The sequence below is a fragment of the Ambystoma mexicanum genome, chromosome 11 (assembly GCF_040938575.1).
Source record: "Ambystoma mexicanum isolate Mex_15411 chromosome 11, UKY_AmexF1_1, whole genome shotgun sequence".
Classification (NCBI taxonomy): domain Eukaryota; kingdom Metazoa; phylum Chordata; class Amphibia; order Caudata; family Ambystomatidae; genus Ambystoma; species Ambystoma mexicanum.
Genome location: NC_090934.1, coordinates 203,341,477 through 203,360,620, shown reverse-complemented (window position 1 = coordinate 203,360,620; position 19,144 = coordinate 203,341,477). Strand labels below are relative to the sequence as shown.

General features: G+C 49.9%; 2 protein-coding genes across 3 annotated transcripts in view; one reads left to right on the top strand and one right to left on the bottom strand.

The window, feature by feature from the left end:
• UBXN11 (UBX domain protein 11) overlaps window positions 1-9,094 on the top strand; it is a 286,049-nt gene extending 276,955 nt beyond the window's left edge. For both annotated transcript variants that reach the window (XM_069622845.1, XM_069622846.1), the window contains exons 12-14: window positions 8,159-8,229; window positions 8,658-8,807; window positions 8,894-9,094. In XM_069622845.1, the coding sequence (XP_069478946.1) occupies window positions 8,159-8,229; window positions 8,658-8,807; window positions 8,894-9,026 (354 nt within the window). In that variant the 3' untranslated portion in view covers window positions 9,027-9,094. The remainder of the gene's footprint in view (window positions 1-8,158; window positions 8,230-8,657; window positions 8,808-8,893) is intronic.
• SH3BGRL3 (SH3 domain binding glutamate rich protein like 3) overlaps window positions 1-19,144 on the bottom strand; it is a 73,025-nt gene that overhangs the window by 16,173 nt on the left and 37,708 nt on the right. The gene's annotated exons all lie outside the window — the stretch shown is intronic.

Genomic DNA, 19,144 nt, shown 5'->3' with positions numbered 1-19,144 from the left:
GCTGTTTACGTGCCCAAACCCAACCAGGCTGGCCTGCGCACCATCCTAGATCTTTCCCAATTCAATCTTTTCCTACCCCAAGAGAAATTCAACATGATCACGCCCAGCCAGATAGGGTCCTCCTTGCAGATGGGCGATTGGCTCAGCGTGGTGGATCTTCAGGATGCGTACATGCATATTTGCAATCCACACAGGAGATATCTCAGTTTCTCTTTGGGAGAGGAGCACTTCCAGTTTCGTGTGCTTCCTTTCGGCCTCAGCTCTGCGCCGCGTGTCTTCACGAAGATGATGTTGGTGATTGCAGCCTATCTTCGTCTGTAGGGTATCCATGTGTATCCGTATTTGGACGACTGGCTCTTACACAGTCCTTGCCCGTTGAAAGCAGCTGGCAATCTTCAGTCTCTCCTTCAGCTCCTGTTCCATCTTGGGCTGTCGGTGAGCTGGCGGAAATCTTCCATGACAGTCTCGCAGGACTTGATTTTCCTGGGTTTTCGCTGGAACACTATCGACTGCAGAGTGTACCTGACCGGGGACAGAATGGGTGGATCTATTAGCCACCTGTCAGATGTTTGCGCAGTCGGAGAGCATGTCGGCCTGGTGGTTACAGAGGCTTCTGGGCCTAATGGCCTCGTGCGTGTTGGCTCTTCCTCTTGCTCATCTCAAGATGAGGCAGACTCAGATGGCTCTTCGGAGTTCTCGGCGTCAGGCTGTGGACCCGGACTCCAAGCTGATGATGATTCCGGCTTCCATGAGAGTGGACCTGGAATGGTGGTCATCTCTCAGCAACCTGTAGGTGGGTGCGGGGTTCCAGGACCCAGCCCCTACGGTGACGATCACGACGGACTCCTCCCTCCTGGGGTGGGGTGACGATCACGACGGACTCCTCCCTCCTGGGGTGGGTTGCGACGTTAGATCCTCTTCAGGTCTCGGATCTCTTGTCGCCTCAGAACAAGCTCCTCCACATAAATCATTTAGAGCTTCTGGCGATCTTCCTGGCGCTCAGGGCATTCAAACCGATCATAGCCAACAAGGTGGTCCGCATACGCACGGACAATGTGGTGTCGATGTATTACATCAACAAGCAAGGGGGAACCAAGTCTCCCCCTATCGTGGATCTGTTGTTCCAGATTTGGGATTGGGCTGTGCTTCATGGTGTTTGGCTGCTTGCAGTGCACATCCTGGGCCAGCTGCATGTCACAGCGGATGCCCCCAGCTGGCGGACTGTAAGCGATATTCAATCAACACTACAGCTAAGTCAATGCCTAGTCTGGGATGCTGAGGAAAACCCTTATTGATGTATTTTTATAATCAGTTCAGTACTCTGGATGACAACCCAACCCTTGTATAACACCCCCCTTTTAGAATCCCTCTGACCTCACTGAGCCAAGAAGTAGGTTTGTTTTGCAAATTAAAAGGTATATTTGAAAAATTAAACTATATATATATATATATATATATATATATATATATATCTCACACTTTATAATAAATTAATATCTGATAGTACACTTAGACATATGATGTTGATCAACAATGGGTAATCTGGCACTAGCACACTTCTTTACAATCAATGAGCAGTTAGTATAGGATGGATAAAGTAGCAAAAATACTTATGGTTTCAAGGGAAAAGCAATGAGGAACAAAATGCAGTACAGAAATACTTGATATGATTTTAGCAAAGGATAAGAATCACTTTTTCTCTGGCAATTCACCCCCCTCCCCTATGCAATGTAAGAAATGGAAGGAGATGGAAAGAGGAGCACACAGTTCTCAGGAATGCAATCAAATACAATACGAAATTCGGTTCCCCCCCCAGAAAGCTTAGAGGAAGCAGGTAGGAGTTTGAAACACAGGCCCAAAATGCTTTTTAAATGTGATGGCAATGAATGGGAAAATGTGCCAACTGATTTTAATTCCCTCTAGAGATTCAGGGTGAGTGGGAGATGCGTGTTGGTATTAGTTCAGGCTCACTTTAGCAATGCTCTATGATTTATTACCAAGTTGCAAACGGATTTTAACAAAGGAAAGAATGGAGCTGCTATTTTGACAAGTGGAGAAATTGAGCCCAAATCGCGGTAAATTTCGCGAGTGCGTGTCTCGCGATTGCGGTAAAAGTATAAGGAGTAGGAAGTCGGTTCTAGGCTTGTTGGGAAGCTTAGATTCTAAGCTTTCAGAGGAAAGTTAAACCACGTTCCTAGCACAATCGTTCCAGAGATACGGACGATTTAATAAAGGTAGATTTTCGGATTTAAAGTAAAACTCAAAATGACAGGTGACAGCTTGCAGCTGCAGAATTGACATGTGATAGTTGTGCAGCTTTAAAAATGACAGATGACACGATTTCTAGGAGGCTGTTCTACTTAGGTTAAAATAGTTTGGATTAGATTATTTTAACTAAGAGATTGGTTCTGCACAGTTCTGCTAGGTACTCGCAATATAAATTTGAAATAGGCCTCACCACGGATCTGGTCAGGTTTTGGACTGGACTCCGGTTCTGGTCTCGGCCCTTCACAGAGATCTGGGTCAGCTCTCTGGTTCTGCTCACAGCGGTCTGGGTCACTCTGGATCTCTGGTCTGGTCTCTGGCAATTGTTCTTGGCAAAAGAATTCAAACAGCTCGCCCGGCTGTGGAATAGTTTGCAAATGATTTTAAGGTTGCTGAGGCCTGCTGACAAGAGTTCTCAGTTTGTGGGTTTGGGCCCTTGCTTTAAGTTCTGAAGTAAAGTTCTGGTCTTTGGAGATTGATGGATTTGAAGTCTGGATCTCTGGATGTGAAGTCATCGGTCAGCATGCTCCGCAGCAAATGGAATTGAATGTCTCTATCTGTCCCAGCAGTCTCTTTTTATGTGTTTTGAAAATGGGTGTGTGCCTGGGCCTAGCTAAGCCTGCCCCTCTCTACTTGTCATTGGCCCAATTCTCCCCTCTCCCATGATTGGGGGAAGGAAATGGATTGTCATCATGATGAGGTCTGTTTATGGGTCAGAGGATCCTCCCCTGGTCAGTTTGCCCACAAATCTGTATTTGATTCAAATACATCTTTTCCAGATATACAATTTGTTGAAATTACATGTGCACATTATATATTCCTTATGGTCCATGCGTGTCCGCCTCTGATCTTCCTGGGGGCTTGCATTCAAAAATGACAACATTTTGGGCTTTTTAACTGGTTTTGCAATATCGGACATTTACCCAAAATTACCCACATGTGCGCAAGGAGTATGGACATTAATTGATGAAGTGTCAGATTTTTAACATGCAGACATTTGGAGTGAGACCCTATTTTCCGCTAGCAACCCCCCAGAATACACCACAGGGTCCTAACGCCTCTCAAAATGTGCACAGAAAAATCACAAAAATAATGATATTACTTATATAATTCTGACAAGTCCGCACTATGAGTTATCTATCTTTTTAAAATTATGCCCTGGTCAAAAAGGGGTGTGGCTTCCCACATCACAGGGTGGAATAACCGGTTTATCCACTTCCCCCAAGCTAGGCTGCTAGCAGAGGCACTGCCCCTCCCAGTTTCCCCTAAGAGGAAGCCACTTTACGACGCCCCCAATATAACATTTGCCTGAGTCAAGGGAGTTGCATTGTTCTGTTCCTTCCAGTTCCCAGGTGCTCCACCCCTAATCTAATCAGAGAGGTGACAACTCCTTTTGGCAAGGGGAAGCAGGATGCAGCTAGGCCTGGGAAGAGTGGCTGAACAGGTTTCTCCTGTCGGGGGTAGTTGTCAGGCAGAATCCAGTTTCACTAAGCCAGATTTCAGCTAAATGTCACTTTTTGTTCCCAGTTTTCTACATTTTAATCAAACTGACAATTTGTACCTATACATTAAATAATTACTTCCTTCAAGTCATTTCAGAATATGGTTTTACATTCTTCCACCTCTTAGCAAGTCTTTCCTTGGTCTGGTTTTGTTTCATTTGTGCAGTTTTACACAAAAGTCTGGTGGTTTTAAAACGCCAGCTTTCTGATAGTGGTGAGTACTGGTAATGCAACCATTTTTGGGATTAAGAAAATGAATTCCCCACAGTTCTGAGTTGCTTTTTTGGCAATCAGCATTGCCCCTTTTGCAATGGTTTCAGGCTACTGTGTGTAGCCTAATGGTGGTTTTAGGCAGTGCCCTTCTGTGCCCACAACATAGGCAAAAATGGGTGGCAGCCTATTCTTCTTGCATTGCCCTGTACATTTTCTGGCAAGTTCTGGCCATCATGTTGTTTTCAATGCCAGTAAGGCACAGTTTGTGTGGTAGGGCTCGGATGCATGGGTAAAAACATCCCACAGGACAGTGGTCAGCTACGAGTGGGAGTTGAAGGCGGAGGTCCTCTCATGGATTTTTTTGCTTTGGGGCACACCGGAGGTGGACCTCTTCGCTACGGCGGTAAACAAGAAGCTTCCTCAGTATGCCTCCAGAGGCGGGCTGGGAGCCTCCTCTCTGGGGGATGCCCTCGAGATCCCATGGCACAACGTGAGAGCTTACGCCTTCCCGCCTCTGCCTCTATTTCACCAAGCAAATAGCCCCGTGGTGGCCGGCCAGGTTTTAATTCTCAGAACCTCAACACCTGTCTGTGTTTCCACCGATCAGGTTGCCAGTGACTCCCGATCTTCACCAGGGGGAACAGCATCTGTGTCACCCCTCCCCACAATCACTCAACGTGGCGGCATGGTGCCTGAGTTCAAGTCTTTAGAACATCTTAACTTGACCGCGGATAACATGCGTATTATCCAGGCAGCCAGGAAACCCTCGACTGGGTCCCAATACAGAAGCAAATGGCTTAGGTTCTGTCATTGGTGTTTGGAAAAACAGTTGGACCCAACAGGGACTACGATTGACATGGTGCTGTCCTTCGTATCCTTCTTAGCAGAGTCGGGTGTTCATGTTCTGTCATGCAGAACTTACCTTTCAGCGGTCTCCGCTTACCTTTCTACGGACCAATGCTCTTACTCTCTGTGTAACCCAGTGGTTAAGAGGCATTTTGCAGGTTTGACACGCCTCCATCCTCCAATTCGTAGTCCGCACCAGTCGTGGGATCTAAATGTAGTCCTGACGGCGTTGTGCCATAAGCCTTTTGAACCAATGGCTACGGAGGACCTCAGGTACCTATCCTGGAAAGTGTCCTTTTAGGTCGCCGTTACGTCAGCAAGGCGGGTGAGTGAGCTCCAGGCCTCGACGGTGGAGCACCCCTTTTTGGCCTTTCACAAGGATAAAGTAGTCCTATGGACAAATCCTGCTTTCCTGCCGAAGGTGGTATCTGAGTTCCATCTGAATCAGTCGGTCTCCCTGCCGGTCTTTCTTCCGAACCCTACCTCAGAGGCAGAAAGGGTTCTGCGTTGTCTCGATCTCAGAAGGGCTCTTAAGTTCTATCTGGACAGAACATCCGAGCTTAGGAGTTCTTCTCAACTACTTGTGACTTTTGGTAACCCTCAGGGTAAGCAGGCATCTAAGGCGACTATTTCCCGGTGGATCGCAGCCTGCATTACGGAGTCTTTCACCATCCAAGGGCTGAAGCCTCCTAAAGATATTCATGCACACCTGGTGTGGGGCAAGGCAGTCGTGGTTGCTTTTCAGAAATATGTCCCCTGGGAGTCCACCGCTAGGGCAGCTACTTGGGCCTCCTCGTCTGCTTTTTGTAAGCATTATTGTCTTGACAGGAGCTCAAGAGCTGATGCTCAGTTTGGTCAGGCTGTGCTGAAGAACCTTTTTCAGTAAGGGGTATTTCCATCCACCCGTAGTTCCTGTTAGGTGTGCTTGGGAATCTCCCATAAGTATGGAGGAAAGGGGACGGGACGTAGGAGTATAACCAGGTTACTCACTGTAGTGACCACCTTACTCCTAGTCCATAGTCCCCTTTTCTCCATACGCCCGCCCGCCCGCCGTCCCCTCTAATAAGGTTCCTCTCTTATTGCTAATAGGTCTCTGACCTGGCGATAGAAAAAGACTGATGGGCGATGCGTGGGGTGGAGCCAAGGTGGGCGGGGTTACAGCCACGTGCCGGGCCCCGTGCAAGAAAGAGAATGGAAGGACACATTTTTTGGATCCTTTTACAAAGTGCTCTGGTCCCGTCCCACAGGACGGAGAGATGTCCCATAAGTATTGAGAAAAGGGGACTATGGACTAGGAGTAAGGTGGTCACTACGGTGAGTAACCTGGTTAATTTGTGGCAGGAAGGTTTGCTGGCCGGGCTGCTTTCTGTGCGCCTCTGCCCAGTTGCCTCCCTCGCTACGATCTGGCTCACGCGTCTCCCTGCTCACCGTTGTGTGTGCCGGGTCTCTTGCGCTACCTCCGACTTTCTTCGCACCCATCGGGTGGTGAGGAACCTCTGCGGGGTATGCGCCCCGGTCCCACGTTCCAGGTCGCCAGCCCTCCAGTCAGCCGAGGCGATTGCCTAGTGTGTTCTCTCCGGCGTAGGTCCTGCAGCGCCTCCTATCTCTGACCACATCTCCTGCCTGCATGGTCTCCTGGCTCAGTTTTTCCGCTAATAACTCCCCGGCGTGGGGTTCCGAGGATTCCGGATTTTGACCATGTGTGCTGGGATCCTTCATTCACTGAGTTTCATGAGTGGAGATTGATTTTGGGTTCAATGTACAGCCGGATTTTGACCGGATCTTCGTGATGTGGAGAGCTCACAGGCTTGCAGCCATTTCGATCAAGCTCTCTAGCGCCCCCTGCTAATGACTTTAATATCCGAGTTTGTGGGCAGGCTTGGCCCTTAACGGCCCACGTAAGAACCTTGCTTCGCTTGGCCCTACTTTGGCTCGTGGGCCATTAATGGCCAAACCTGCCCAAAAACGTGGATTTTAAGTAACGCCACATTAAACTCCACAGAAGTCTCACTTTCTACAGTGACATTGGGCTTTGTTATTTGATAGGTTTCGTACTTTTGAGGCTGATGCACTCGTGGTTTGTCCCTCGATCATTGAAGATCTACTTACCGAAATCGTGAACTTATTTAAAACATTACTTTTTAATCCATACATGTTTTAAAACCTGCTTTAAATGCACTAATTTTGACGAATTGTATTAAACATTTTCTTGGGGGATACTCCCATTCCCTTCTTAGAAGGATTGGGTTCACGAGTTGTGCTCACTCTTTCGGTGAGATATGGGGCTACTCTGAAAAAAATGTGCAGGGCCACTTTTGGTTCCCAGTCCAGCCTTGATGGGAACCTTTCACTCAGAATGAAAGTAGCGATTGCACAGTGGGTAGACCTCACATCATGTGGTGCTTTGCCTTAAGAAAAAGGGCTCCATGCTCACTCACTTCTAACAAAGGAGGCTTCTTTAACATATCAGCAGTGCGTGCTACTTGAAAAGGGATCTACGTTAAAATACCGTATTGTAAAAGCTTGAGTTACACATTAGCAGACCCGACTTGCTCGCATTTTGTAATTCGAGCTTACATTTAATATATGTGGTGGGACACCCATGCAGCCCATAATGCCGAACAAGGGGAGCAGGGCACACCCCTACTCCCCTTGTTCAGCATTATGGGTTTTTTTTTTTTTTTAATACCGAGCCGAACAATCACATTTAGGTTTTTATTCACACACTTTTGGTGCGATATCTCCAAGATGCCATGTCTCAAAGCTTCTTTAAATATTACTCAAATCGACTCCAGCTTTAAAGCCGACACCATCTAGTCCGGAAGTTCCACATAACATTTTTGGTTAAGGACTCATGGTGCCAGCTATTATTCTGGTAGTTAATAGTTGCCCCAGCATCCCCCTTCCCCCCGTACACTCCGTGAAAAGCTGGTTGGTACTTTTGAATTGCCTCATTAATATGGAGGCCATTTGAGTTAGTGACTACTGTACTCCTGGCCCCTCTTTCCCTGCATATCCCTCACACACCCGCCCCTCCCCCACCAAAAGAAGCTCTAATAAAAGGATTGGCAGTTGAGGCTGGAAGCATGCACAAGCTCAGTGCTGCTGCTGCACACCGGTGTTGCGTGTGCCCAGACATGGTTTTCTTTTTGTCCCTCTATGATCCTTCCTAAAATGCATGGTTCTCTGTAGGCCCTGCTCCCATTAAAATGTCCATCTGCACGTGATGCCCTCAGTACGATGTCGGCTGCAGTGTCTACTCACTCTGAATGTACTTCTCTGGAAGCTGCTCTCTCTGGTATGTTTATTAAGTGTTTTCAATTTGGTTGCAGGGATCTGGTAGAACAAAAGACTCTGCTGTTATACTCGTGGAAACTCCAGCTCTTACTGCACTACAAGAGAGGTAAGCATTAAACCCTATGATATTTTCCCTGTTCGTCTATTTGAGAGAGCCCAAGAAGGGTTCAAAATTAAGACTTCATAAGCAAGATCAATTGTATCTCCTGGGCATTGCCCACTGAGCAAAAGCTAGTACTTGGCGCAAATTTTACATACAAGATGCAAACGTTAACCTTTTCCAATTATACATGCCCCAATTCTCCTTTACACATATCTCCAAACAGTTTGAGTTGATGTCACCAGTTGGTTTGGTGAGTTACAAGTAGCTGTTGCTGTTAAGCTAACCAGGCCCCTCTAGGTTAAAACCAAAAGATAAATATAGTGCCCAGAAATTTCAACCCCGGTCCAGGGTAGCAGTAGCTGCATATTTTTGCTCTCCCCTCTGTCCAGTTTTACTGCCCAACTGGGTAAATACCACTCTTCTGCAATCAGGTTAAAGGTGGAGCCACAGAACCGGCCTCCCTCTGCTCAAAACTTGACAACGCTACGTGTGAAATCAGAGCGAGGTGACCAGACGTACATCATGAAGATGCTTTTCACCGAAACCATTGAAGACCTTCGTACCCACCTTGCTGCCCACAGGTACAAACAGCCATACTGAAATCTATATACATACGACCCCCGCTTGCTATCGCCACCTTTTCTAACCAGTGTCTTGCTCTTTTCAGGGGACCAGAGACAAGCTCCTATGATATCATCAGTACGTTTCCACAGCAGGTGTACCACGACGGCACCAAAACTCTGAAGGAGTGCGGGCTGATTCCCAATGCCACACTGCACTTACAGGCTAAGAAATTCTGACGAGTTGCTGCATACACGCACACACACACTCCATTGTGGAATTCTAAATAAACCAATGGATTCTGCAATCTCTGCCTCTGCTTTCTTCACCGTCACACCCTGTTCCAGGCAGGAGCAAAGGCGGGGCAGAGGAAGGCCAAACAGGTGTGAACATGTCTGCAGCACAGATATGTGACGAGTTGGGCAACAGCCCGATCTAAGATGTCCACACTTCCGAACACAGTGCAGTTCACTGCCAGAGGCACTCCAACTTTAGGAGTTTCTAACAAGATGGTAAGACTGGGGATGCCAGGTGAGCTAAACAAAATCTGCTCCCATAAAGAGAACAGATGGGTGTGGGGTGCATATGCTTTACCTTCGCTCCTAACCAGAGTGTCTAATCCGCCCTGAGGTGTGCTAGCCTTCCACTGGAAAGAGCTGGCATTGCTTGCTAAGATCGAACAACATTTCTGCCAAGCACACAAGGGCTTAATGTGCGAGGATTCCTCGCTTTCCAAGTAGATATCTTTCTTGTGAGACAGCACTGCTCTCAAGCTGTCCGTTTATGCATACATACAGAACAGAGGGCAGGCACTCAGCCATGCTGTGTGTGTAACGGAGTGGTGTGCGTTTACAGCTTTGTTTTGTAACGTGCAGGACATTACGCCCAACCATTAAACTGGCTCACAATGTAGAACGCAATGCACTTCTCCTAAGCGGAAGCCTGGCTAAGCTGCATGTCCCTAAAAAGGAGGTGGGGGAACTAGTGAAAGGTGTTCAGCATGAGATGTTCTACTGATTTTCTTAACCCCCAACTCCCTCAAACAACACACACACACACACACACACACACACACACACACACACTTTTATTGCGAGTTAAATCAAATTTGAAAATGCAGACTTCGGGGGAAACCAGTGCTTCCTCCAGACAGACCCTTGGCAACATCCTCTTTGTCGTTCCCTGGCCTATGGACCCCCATATGGTCTCTGTGCTCTCTCTCCTTTGTCCTCCTCTCCCATTAATGGTGGCAATCAGTGGGAGGTCCTCCTGGCCCCCTTCCACTCCTACAAGACCATCATTAATCTCTATCTGAAAGGCACCACCTTGGTCCATTTCCCTCAGCCCAATCTCTTTTTCGATAGACGCTACCCACATCTTATTAACTTCCTTCCTTCTCCTGCTACTCCTACCTACACCTCTCTGGCACCACCTCTCTGCCGCCTGCTACCTCTGGCACCCTCTTCTTCCTCTCAGACTACTCCACCATCTCCTTCTTCCTCCTCTGTCCTCTCTCTGGCAACTCTAACACTCCCACAAGGCATACATCATGCGTGTACCCCTCAACGAAAGTCTTTCAAATGTGGCAATCTGCTCCACGTCGCTACTCTCGCTCTGCTGTCAAACACTCCTGACATCTGCCAACTCCTCGAAGTACTTGATCTGGATGTCCTCACTCACACAGAGACATGGTTCACAGCCAGCTCAGTCATGAGTTTTGTCACTCTCCTCCCTGATGATTACAAGATCCTCTCCGAACCCAGAACCAACCGTTCAGGAGGTGGAGTGGCCTTGATCTTTCAGAAGTGGATCCCTGCTTCTGTCATTCCTATGCAGGCCAACTCCTCCTTTGAATGCCTGGCCTGCAGGCTCTCCATCTCTCCTGGCCACTCTCTTACTGTGGCCACTATCTACAAGCCAACTGGCCAGGTCGCTCTCTTCTTCTGTGGGCCGACCTCTCCTCTCTCCTTGCCTCTACCCCTCAACTTCTCCCCCTCGGAGACCTCACCATCCACCTGGATGCTTCTAACCCCTCCTGTGGACTCTTTTACAATCTCTGCAACTCTCTCTCCTTCTATTCTTCCCTCTGGCCCAACACTCTGACAGGCATACCCTGGATGTTCTTATCTCTTCAGACATCTCTCTCTCTAACCCAGTCACCATTCCTCCATCTTGGACTGACCACGGTTTTCTCTCCTCTTACCCGTTGCTCTCTGTCCCCCAGGAAAAGCCGACCCCAGCACTGCCACCCACCTGCTCAGTCATCTGGCCCATGAAGCGTGTCAATGGATGCTTGCGCTGCTACATTGTCTCCTCCTCCTCTGTCTGACTCACACTTTGACACAGCCCTCTCCAACCTGCATCTCACTATCTCCAACACTTCTGGTGTCTTGCCCCCACCATGAGAATCCGTCTGAAGCCCCCATCCAAGTCAAACTATTGGTATGAGTCTGAGCTCGCCACCCTTAAACGCAAGTGTAGGGTGGCTGAGAGGAAATGGAGGGCATCAGGTTCACCCTCTGACAAACTGGCCTGCCACCTGCTTCAAAGGCAATACAGACTCTGTCCTGTCCAAGATGAGAGCTTACCTCCAAGCCTACGTCCCTGCAGCCTCTAACAACATGGCTGAACTTTTGAAAATCTGCAAGGAGCTGGCCAATCCTGCTGCAGTCTCCACCTCTCCCATTCCCTCCCAGTCCCTTTGCGCAGCACTGGTTTCTCACTTCACCAGTAAAAGCATGGCAATCCTGTCCTCTCTCCTCCTCTTCTCCCTTGACCTTTCCCAGCCGTCTCTCCTCCTTCCCCTTGTTAACTCCTGACGATGTTTCTAGACAAGTCTGATGTATGAAAATCCTGTCTAAGCAGGTGCTGCCCTGCTCCTCTAGAACCATCGAGGACCACATTGACACCCTAGCTCCAGCCATGCCTGATTTCTGCAATCACTCTTTTGCCACTGGAACCTTCCCATCCTCCCTTAAAGCACTCCCTTTTGCACCCCTCCTAAGAAGCCCTCTGCCAATCCTTCATCTGTGGCAAACTACTGCCTGATCTCCATCACTTCTTTCCTGGGCAAACTCCTGGAAAAGGTGGCCATTTTCCAGCTTCATCTCCATACTGAATCGGTTGGCTGTCTCCATGACCACCACTTTGGCTTTAGAGCAGACAGCAGCACAGAAACTGCTCTCCTGAACACCCGTGAAGACTTGCTCTCTAATCTAGACTCTATCCTTCCTTTTTTTCCTCATTCTCCTTGATCTATCCTCTGCTTTCAAAATGGTCAACCACGCCAATCTGATCAATCGTCTCCATGACAATCTGGGGATCACAGGTCAGGCCCTAGCCTGGTTGACCACCTTCCTTTTGGATCGACCCTCTCAGCTCCAACTTGGATCCTTTCTCTTCACCATCTCTCGCTCTACATGTGGTATTCCCCAGGGTGCTAACCCCTCACCCTGGCTCTTCAACCACTACTTGGCACCGCTGGCCCACCTCATCTCTTCCAACTTTCAGGGTTATGCAGATGACACTCAGCTCGCCTTCAGGTTCCCCTCTGCGCTCTCGCTCATTCCTGGCCATCTATCTGCGATTCAGGAATGGTGTGCCTCCAACGATCTCTGCCTTAATGCCAGTAAGACTGAGATCCTTCTCATTGGGACCCCTGCTCCAGCATTCCCTCTGATCGCCCTCCTTGGGCCCTCTACCTGCACCTTCCTGTGTGGCAAAAAAAACTTTGGTGTCATCTTGGGCTCCACCCTCTCTTCTCTCCTCACATTGCTAACAGGTCCCACTAGCAGCTGCAACTCCTCAGAGGTAGTCTTCCTTTTCTCACTTTCACCCAGAAGCTCACTGTCTCCAGAGCCCTAGTTCTCTCTAGGCTAGAGTACTGTAACAACCTCTTTCTAAATCTGCCTGATTCTACTCTTTGCAACTAACCCAGAACAGGACTGCGAGACTTGTCCTTGGCTTCAAGCGCAGGGATTGCACCTCTCCAGCCCTGAAATCGCTCCACTGGCTCCCAGTGGCTGCAAGGATCAAGTTCAAGACTTGCTGGGGCCGGGAACCACACTACATCCAACTCTCTCTTCCTAAGAATCTTCCAGCTAGAGCTCTCCGCTTCTCCACCCCAACTCTGAGGGTCAGACTATTCTCCCGGCAGAGAGTGGGGGGGATAGATCTCAGTCTTCAGCTGGGGCCTTCCTCTGGACAGCCTCCATGCCTCTCTCAAACTTGAGCAGGACCACCTATAGTTCCGGAAGCAACTCAAGACCTTCCGCTTTCTCTCTCTCTCCCCTGCTGATGCGCCAACTGGTTACAGGGCAGCAGGCTCCTGCACGACCAGTAACCCCTTGTACTGCCTCCAGCCCTCCCTTGCAATTAGGGACTGTATCTGCAACCCTACAGTTCCATGCCTCCCTGCACTTACTTGGCCATCACCCTGGCAGCACTGACTGCACACTCTGCCACTACACCCCCCCTCTCCCCTGGCACTTCCCCCCACTCCTTCCTTCCCCCTTGCACTTGCACAATCTGAATGACACAAGGCCTAGTAAGATAGTTTTTCTGTCCTGCCTTTGGCTCCCCATCCTTGTCGCGCCTTGAAGCACTTGTGTACAGGAACGTTATAAATTACTTATCATATCATTCACTTTCTAAACAATAGTAGAATTATGAAACCGTGCTGGATCTGTTCTGGTCTACACCTAAATATGCTGTTCAGTCATTACATACTATGTCAAACATACCAACATAATGCACACATTTTTGGTATTTACAATACATTATTTACGTATCGATAAGTCAGTCCTAGTGAGTGAATGATTGGCAGTAGTAGATGGGCAGTGCTCTTGTGCAAAGCAAATTCATTTTTTTTTTTTTTTTTTTAACTTTGTTTATTTTCAATCAAGGCAGAATGATAATTACAAACAGTATCGGCAGTGATTCTTTAGGTATATAGATCCCCAGTCTCTTATCCCCCCCCCTGGGTTTCCTCCCTCTCCTCGTTCTTCGGCCTTTTTGCTCCTCAGTCTCTGGAGGTGGTATCTTCCCTCCTAGGTTGTCCGCTTCTTGCCTCAGCGTCTATGGTTCTGCCTCGGGGGTCCCTTGGTTTTCCAGGATCCAGCGGGCTCGGGTCGGTTTGTAAGTTAGGGCGGGGAAGCGCTGGTCGTATTCTAGCACTGGGGCCCAAATATTCCGGAACCTGTGGAGTATACCCGCTTGTGCCGCCGTCACTTTCTCCGCGATCAGAATGTCCCATAGTTTGGTCCACCATTGGGCTACGTGAGGGCCTTCCGGGGATTTCCAAGTTCGTGCCACCACTGTTTTCCCTGCCAGGAGGCAGTGGGTTAGTAGTTTCGCTCTGGGCCCGGAGCGCGGGTAGATCGTGGGGATCGGAGCTCCTAGCAGGACTGCTTCTGGTTCTAGGGGGATTGTCGTTCCGGTGATCTGCGAGATGGTCTCCAGGCATGTCCTCCAGAACCGTTGGATCTTTGGGCAGGTCCACCACATGTGGAAGAAGGAGCCTGGGTGGCCGCATCCTCTCCAGCAGGAGTGGTCCAATTGCGGATTCATGTGGTGAAGTCGGAGGGGCGGGTAATACCACCGGAGTGTGACCTTATATGCACATTCCCTGTTGGTGATGCAGGTCGATGAGGTGTGAGTTCTGGTCCATATGTCCACCCAGGTTTGGTCCTCGATTGGGTGTCCCAGGTCCGCCTCCCATTGAGCCATGCATCGAGTTTTTGTGGTCAGGAAGTCAGCTAAAAGGCGTCTATATAGGGTGGATACTCTACCGCGGGTGGGGAGGTCTCTCAGTGTGAGTTCCAGAGCGGTCGGGGGGCGTGTCGCTGCTTGGAGGGTCTGGGGGTGCGAGCACCAGTGGCGTATCTGGATGTAGGTAAATCTGTCTCTTTCCTGGAGTTGGAATTTCTCCTTGCATTGGTCGAATGTGAGTGGTCTCCCTCCTATGTATAGCTGGTCCACTGTCTCTAGTCCCCCGTTTATCCAATTTTGAAAGTTGCGGGGATTCGCTCCCGGTGAGAAAGTTGGGTTGTGGAAGATTGGGGATTGTGGGCTCAGCCCCCTTGGCACTCCCTTCCGTTTTAGTGCCCAGTCCCAGGAGCTGAGGGTGTGTTTAGTTGATAGGAGGAGGTCTCCCCAATGCGACCTGAGGGGGGGTGGGATGTGTGGCAAGAATCGTAGGGGCAGGGGTGTTCGTGATTGTTCCAGTTCAACCCATCTAGGGCGATTTGTTATGTTTTGCCATGCCTGCACCTGTGCTAGTTGTGCCGCTACTCTGTAGGCTTGCAAATCCGGGACCCCGAGCCCTCCTAATTTGGACCCCCCCAGCATCGTCCTGAGAGGGATTCTCGCTCTCTTACCTTTCCAGATAAAGTTCAGCATTGTTCTTTGGAGACCTCGGAGCGTCGGTGTGGGAATCGCTACTGGTAGGGAGGCGCAGGAGTACAGGAATCTGGGGAGGAGGTTCATCTTGCATGCCGTGATGCGCCCTAGCAGTGAGATCTCTTGGGTCTCCCATCGTTTCAGGTCGCCTTCCAATTCTGTGAAGAGTCGAGGAAAGTTGACCTTATATGTGTCTCTCGGGTCTGCCGGGATGTGGACCCCCAGATAGGGGATGGCCTTTTTTCCCCATGTTATTGGGCATATCTTGGACAGTGCCTCCTGCTCCGCTAAATTGAGGCCGATGCCCAAAGCCGATGACTTATCGAAGTTTATTGAAAAGCCAGAGACTTCTCCATAGGTGGCGATTTCACGGGTCGCGTGTTTTAGGGATGAGTGGGCCTCTGAGATCGTGAGCAGAACGTCGTCCGCGTATAGGGCGATTTTGTGTTGCGTGGGGCCACACTGTATGCCCTTAATTTGGTTGTTTCGTCTGATTCTTTGGGCGAATGGCTCCATGGTAAGTGCAAAAAGCAGGGGCGACAGCGGGCAGCCTTGTCGGGTTCCGCATGACAGGGGGATTGGGTCCGAATTGTGGCCGTTGATTCTTAGGCTGGTTTTTGGGTTGTTATAGTTGGCTAGAGCCATCGTTTGGAAGTTTGGTCCAAAGCCGAAGGCTTTAAGGGTGTGCTTCATGAATGTCCAATCCACCCTGTCAAATGCCTTAGCTGCGTCCAGCGCCACCAACACTAGTTTTTGAGAGTTCCGGGAGGCGAGGTCTATTAGGTTCAGTGTTCTTCGTATGTTGTCTCCTGCTGTCCGATGCAGAATGAAACCGGCCTGATCGGGATGAATGATTTTCGGTAGGATACGATTCAGGCGGGTTGCCAGGATTTTTGAGTATATGTTTGCGTCGATGTTTAAGAGGGCAATCGGCCTGTAGGAGGTCAGGTTTCTCGGATCTTTTCCCGGTTTAGGCAGGAGGATAGTGGTCGATTCCTGCATCGACGGGGTCACCGATCCAGTTTCTCTGAAGGAGTTGAATAGGGCAACCAGGTGCGGGGTCAGTTGGGCTCTAAACAGTTTGTAAAACCTAGTTGAGAAGCCGTCTGGCCCAGGGGCCCGTGATTTCAGTGATTTGATGGCTTGTTCCACCTCCTCCCCCGTTATGGGCTCCTCCAGTTCGTCTTTCATTGTCTCGGGGAGGTGAGGTACTGCTGCCTCTTGTAAGTATTCCATCTGTTGCGGTAAGCTCCGTGGGGTTGCCTTCATAATTTGGGCTAGGTAGTCTTTTGCGAGTCGTTGCTTATCAGGCTCCGAGTAGTGCATGACTCCGTTGGGATCGCGCAGGCTGGCGATCGTGTTACTACGTCGGCGTTTGGCTAGCTTGGCTACCAAGAACCTGTTGGCCTTGTTGCCCTTTGCGTAATACGCTTGCTTTGCTTTCGCCAGCAGTTGAGCGGTCTGTTCCGCATAGTGGGCTTCCAGTCTTTTCCTTGCTGTGCGTATGAGCCGTTGCGTTTTAGGGGACCAGCCTTTTTCTTTTTGTCTTGCCTCTGCCTCTTTTAGTTCATTTTCTAGGGTTATTCGGGCTTGGCGCCTGTTTCGGTGGTAAGCCGTCCCTTGGGCTATTAGGGAGCCTCTTATTACCGCCTTCATGGCGTCCCAGTTGTTCGCTAGCGAGGTGTCTGAGGCGGGATTTTCTTCAAAGAAATTTCTTATGCCTATTGCGATCTTGTCTCTGGTGGCCATGTCATTGAGGATCGGGTCGTACAGTGCCCATTTACGTGGGCCAAGAGGATTGGGGTTCTGTGCCCGGAGTTCCAGGAGCATTGGAGCGTGGTCGGATATGGCTCTGGTGCCAATGGAGACCTCCTTGACAGAGGGGAAAGTTTGCGGGGAGAGCAGGAACAAGTCGATCCTTGAAAAGGTGCGATGGACAAATGAATAGAAAGAGTAGTCTATTTCGTTGGGGTGGAACACTCGCCATGAGTCTATTATGTCCAGGGACCTGAAGAGCCGAAGGAGGCTGAGAGCCTGAGCAAAGTCACCTGGAGATGGGGGGTGCGATCTATCTTTGGTGGGATCGGGTACCCCGTTGAAGTCCCCCCCCTACGATTATTTGGCCTTCCACAAAGTCAGCAAGCGCTGTGCCCAGCGAGTCATAGAAGAGGGATTGTCCCGTGTTGGGGGCGTAGACTGAGACCAGGGTGTATAGGTCTCCCCTAAGAAGGCATTTGATCGCTATGTACCGGCCCTCCGGGCACGTTTTTGTTTCTAGAATTTGCGGGTGTAAGTCTTTTCGAAAGAGGATCGCAGTGCCTCCCTTTTTGCTTCCTCCAGAGGCGAAGAATTGAAGTGGGAACAGCCGGGAGCGGAGCCGCGTTACGTCCGCCGGCAACAGGTGGGTCTCTTGTAGCATGGCTATCATGGCATCTTCATCTTGGAGTTTTAGTAAAATTGCCCTCCGTTTGTTGGGGGAGTTTAGCCCATTCACATTTAGGGAGAGGATCCGCAGGGTCTGGTGGTCCGTTTGGGTCACTTGTTCCGATGTTTGGGTTGGGGGGGGGTCGTGAGTTATTGTTTCAGCTGCCATGTCTGTCGGGAGCTACTATGGTATCGTTCTGCACTTGAGGTTTTAAAGCGGTGCCCCAACGGGGGGCCGCAACTTTAACTTGTGGGGGGCCCGACCTTTCGGGTATGGGCCTCTCCCTGGCCAACGGGGCCAACTGTCCCATCTCGTCTTGAGAACTACGGGTGTCCAGGGAGCCGCTGTTGGAAAGTCTCCCTGGAATGGGTACGAACCACGGGAATGGTCCGCCGCCGCTGCTCGATAGGCTTGTTCCTTCAACGAGAAGGAGGCGGATCTAGATTTTGGCAAGGTCGTAGGTGTCCGGGGTGGATGTTGTCGGGACCAGAGTCCGTGGGAAGTCCTGTTTCTGTGGTGTGCGTCATCCTTAGTTATCGTTTCTTGTGGTTTCGCTGGATCTTTGACCAGGATGATCGCCTGGGCCTTGGGGAGGGAGGAGGTTCAGAGTCTCCAGCTTTGTCTAGGTTTGGCGAAGAGGTCTCACTGGGTGAAGTTGGCTGCATGATTGAATTTGCGTCCTCTAAGTGGCTGATCCGTCGGAGAGTGCCTCTGTATGAGAATTGCAGTGCCGTGGGGAACAGCCATCTATACCGAACCTGTTGTTTTTGAAGAAAAAGCGCCAGGGGGCGGAGCGCCCTTCGTTTCTGTAAGGTAAGTAGCGAGAGATCCTGGTAAATCTGGAGGGGGGAACCTTGGAATGAGAGACTGTCTCCCGTACGGCTGATTGCTGCTATGGCCTCTTTGGTTGTGAAGAAATGGACCCTGGTGATCACATCTGGGGGAGGGTCTGAGTCCATGCCCCGGCGCGGGCGCAGCCGGTGGGTCCGGTCTAGCAGGAGCTGGGATTTGTCTAGATCCGGTAATAGGGCCTGGAAGAAGTCGCCTATGTATTCCGTTAGCTTGTTGTCGGGGACCGAGGATGGGACCCCCCGAATCCGGAGATTATTGCGGCGTGCCCTGTTTTCCAGGTCCTCCTGCTTGAACTCCAGCAGCTCATATTTGTCCTGCATTGTATGGATAGTTTGTTGGATCTCCTTAAGGGTGGTAGTATGAGCTTGTGATCGATCTTCAACCTCCCCCAGCCTCTGTTCCGCCTCTGTTATTCTTTGATCCGTTTGTTCTATTTTAGAGGTGAGGTCGGCTAAGCAGGAGCGGAATTCAGCTTTAATGTCCGCCATAAAGGCTACTAGGTCCCCTCTGGTGGCTAGAGCATCCTTTTCTTCCAGCTGTTTTTGCGGGGTCAATTTGGTAGTGTCTAGTTTTTTGTTTTTGTCCGCGCCAGCAAACATTGTGGGGATGTCCGTTGTTTTGTTAGCTTTCGATTGCCTGGACATGATAGGTAAGTGGGGGGGTCGTTACGACGAGTGATGC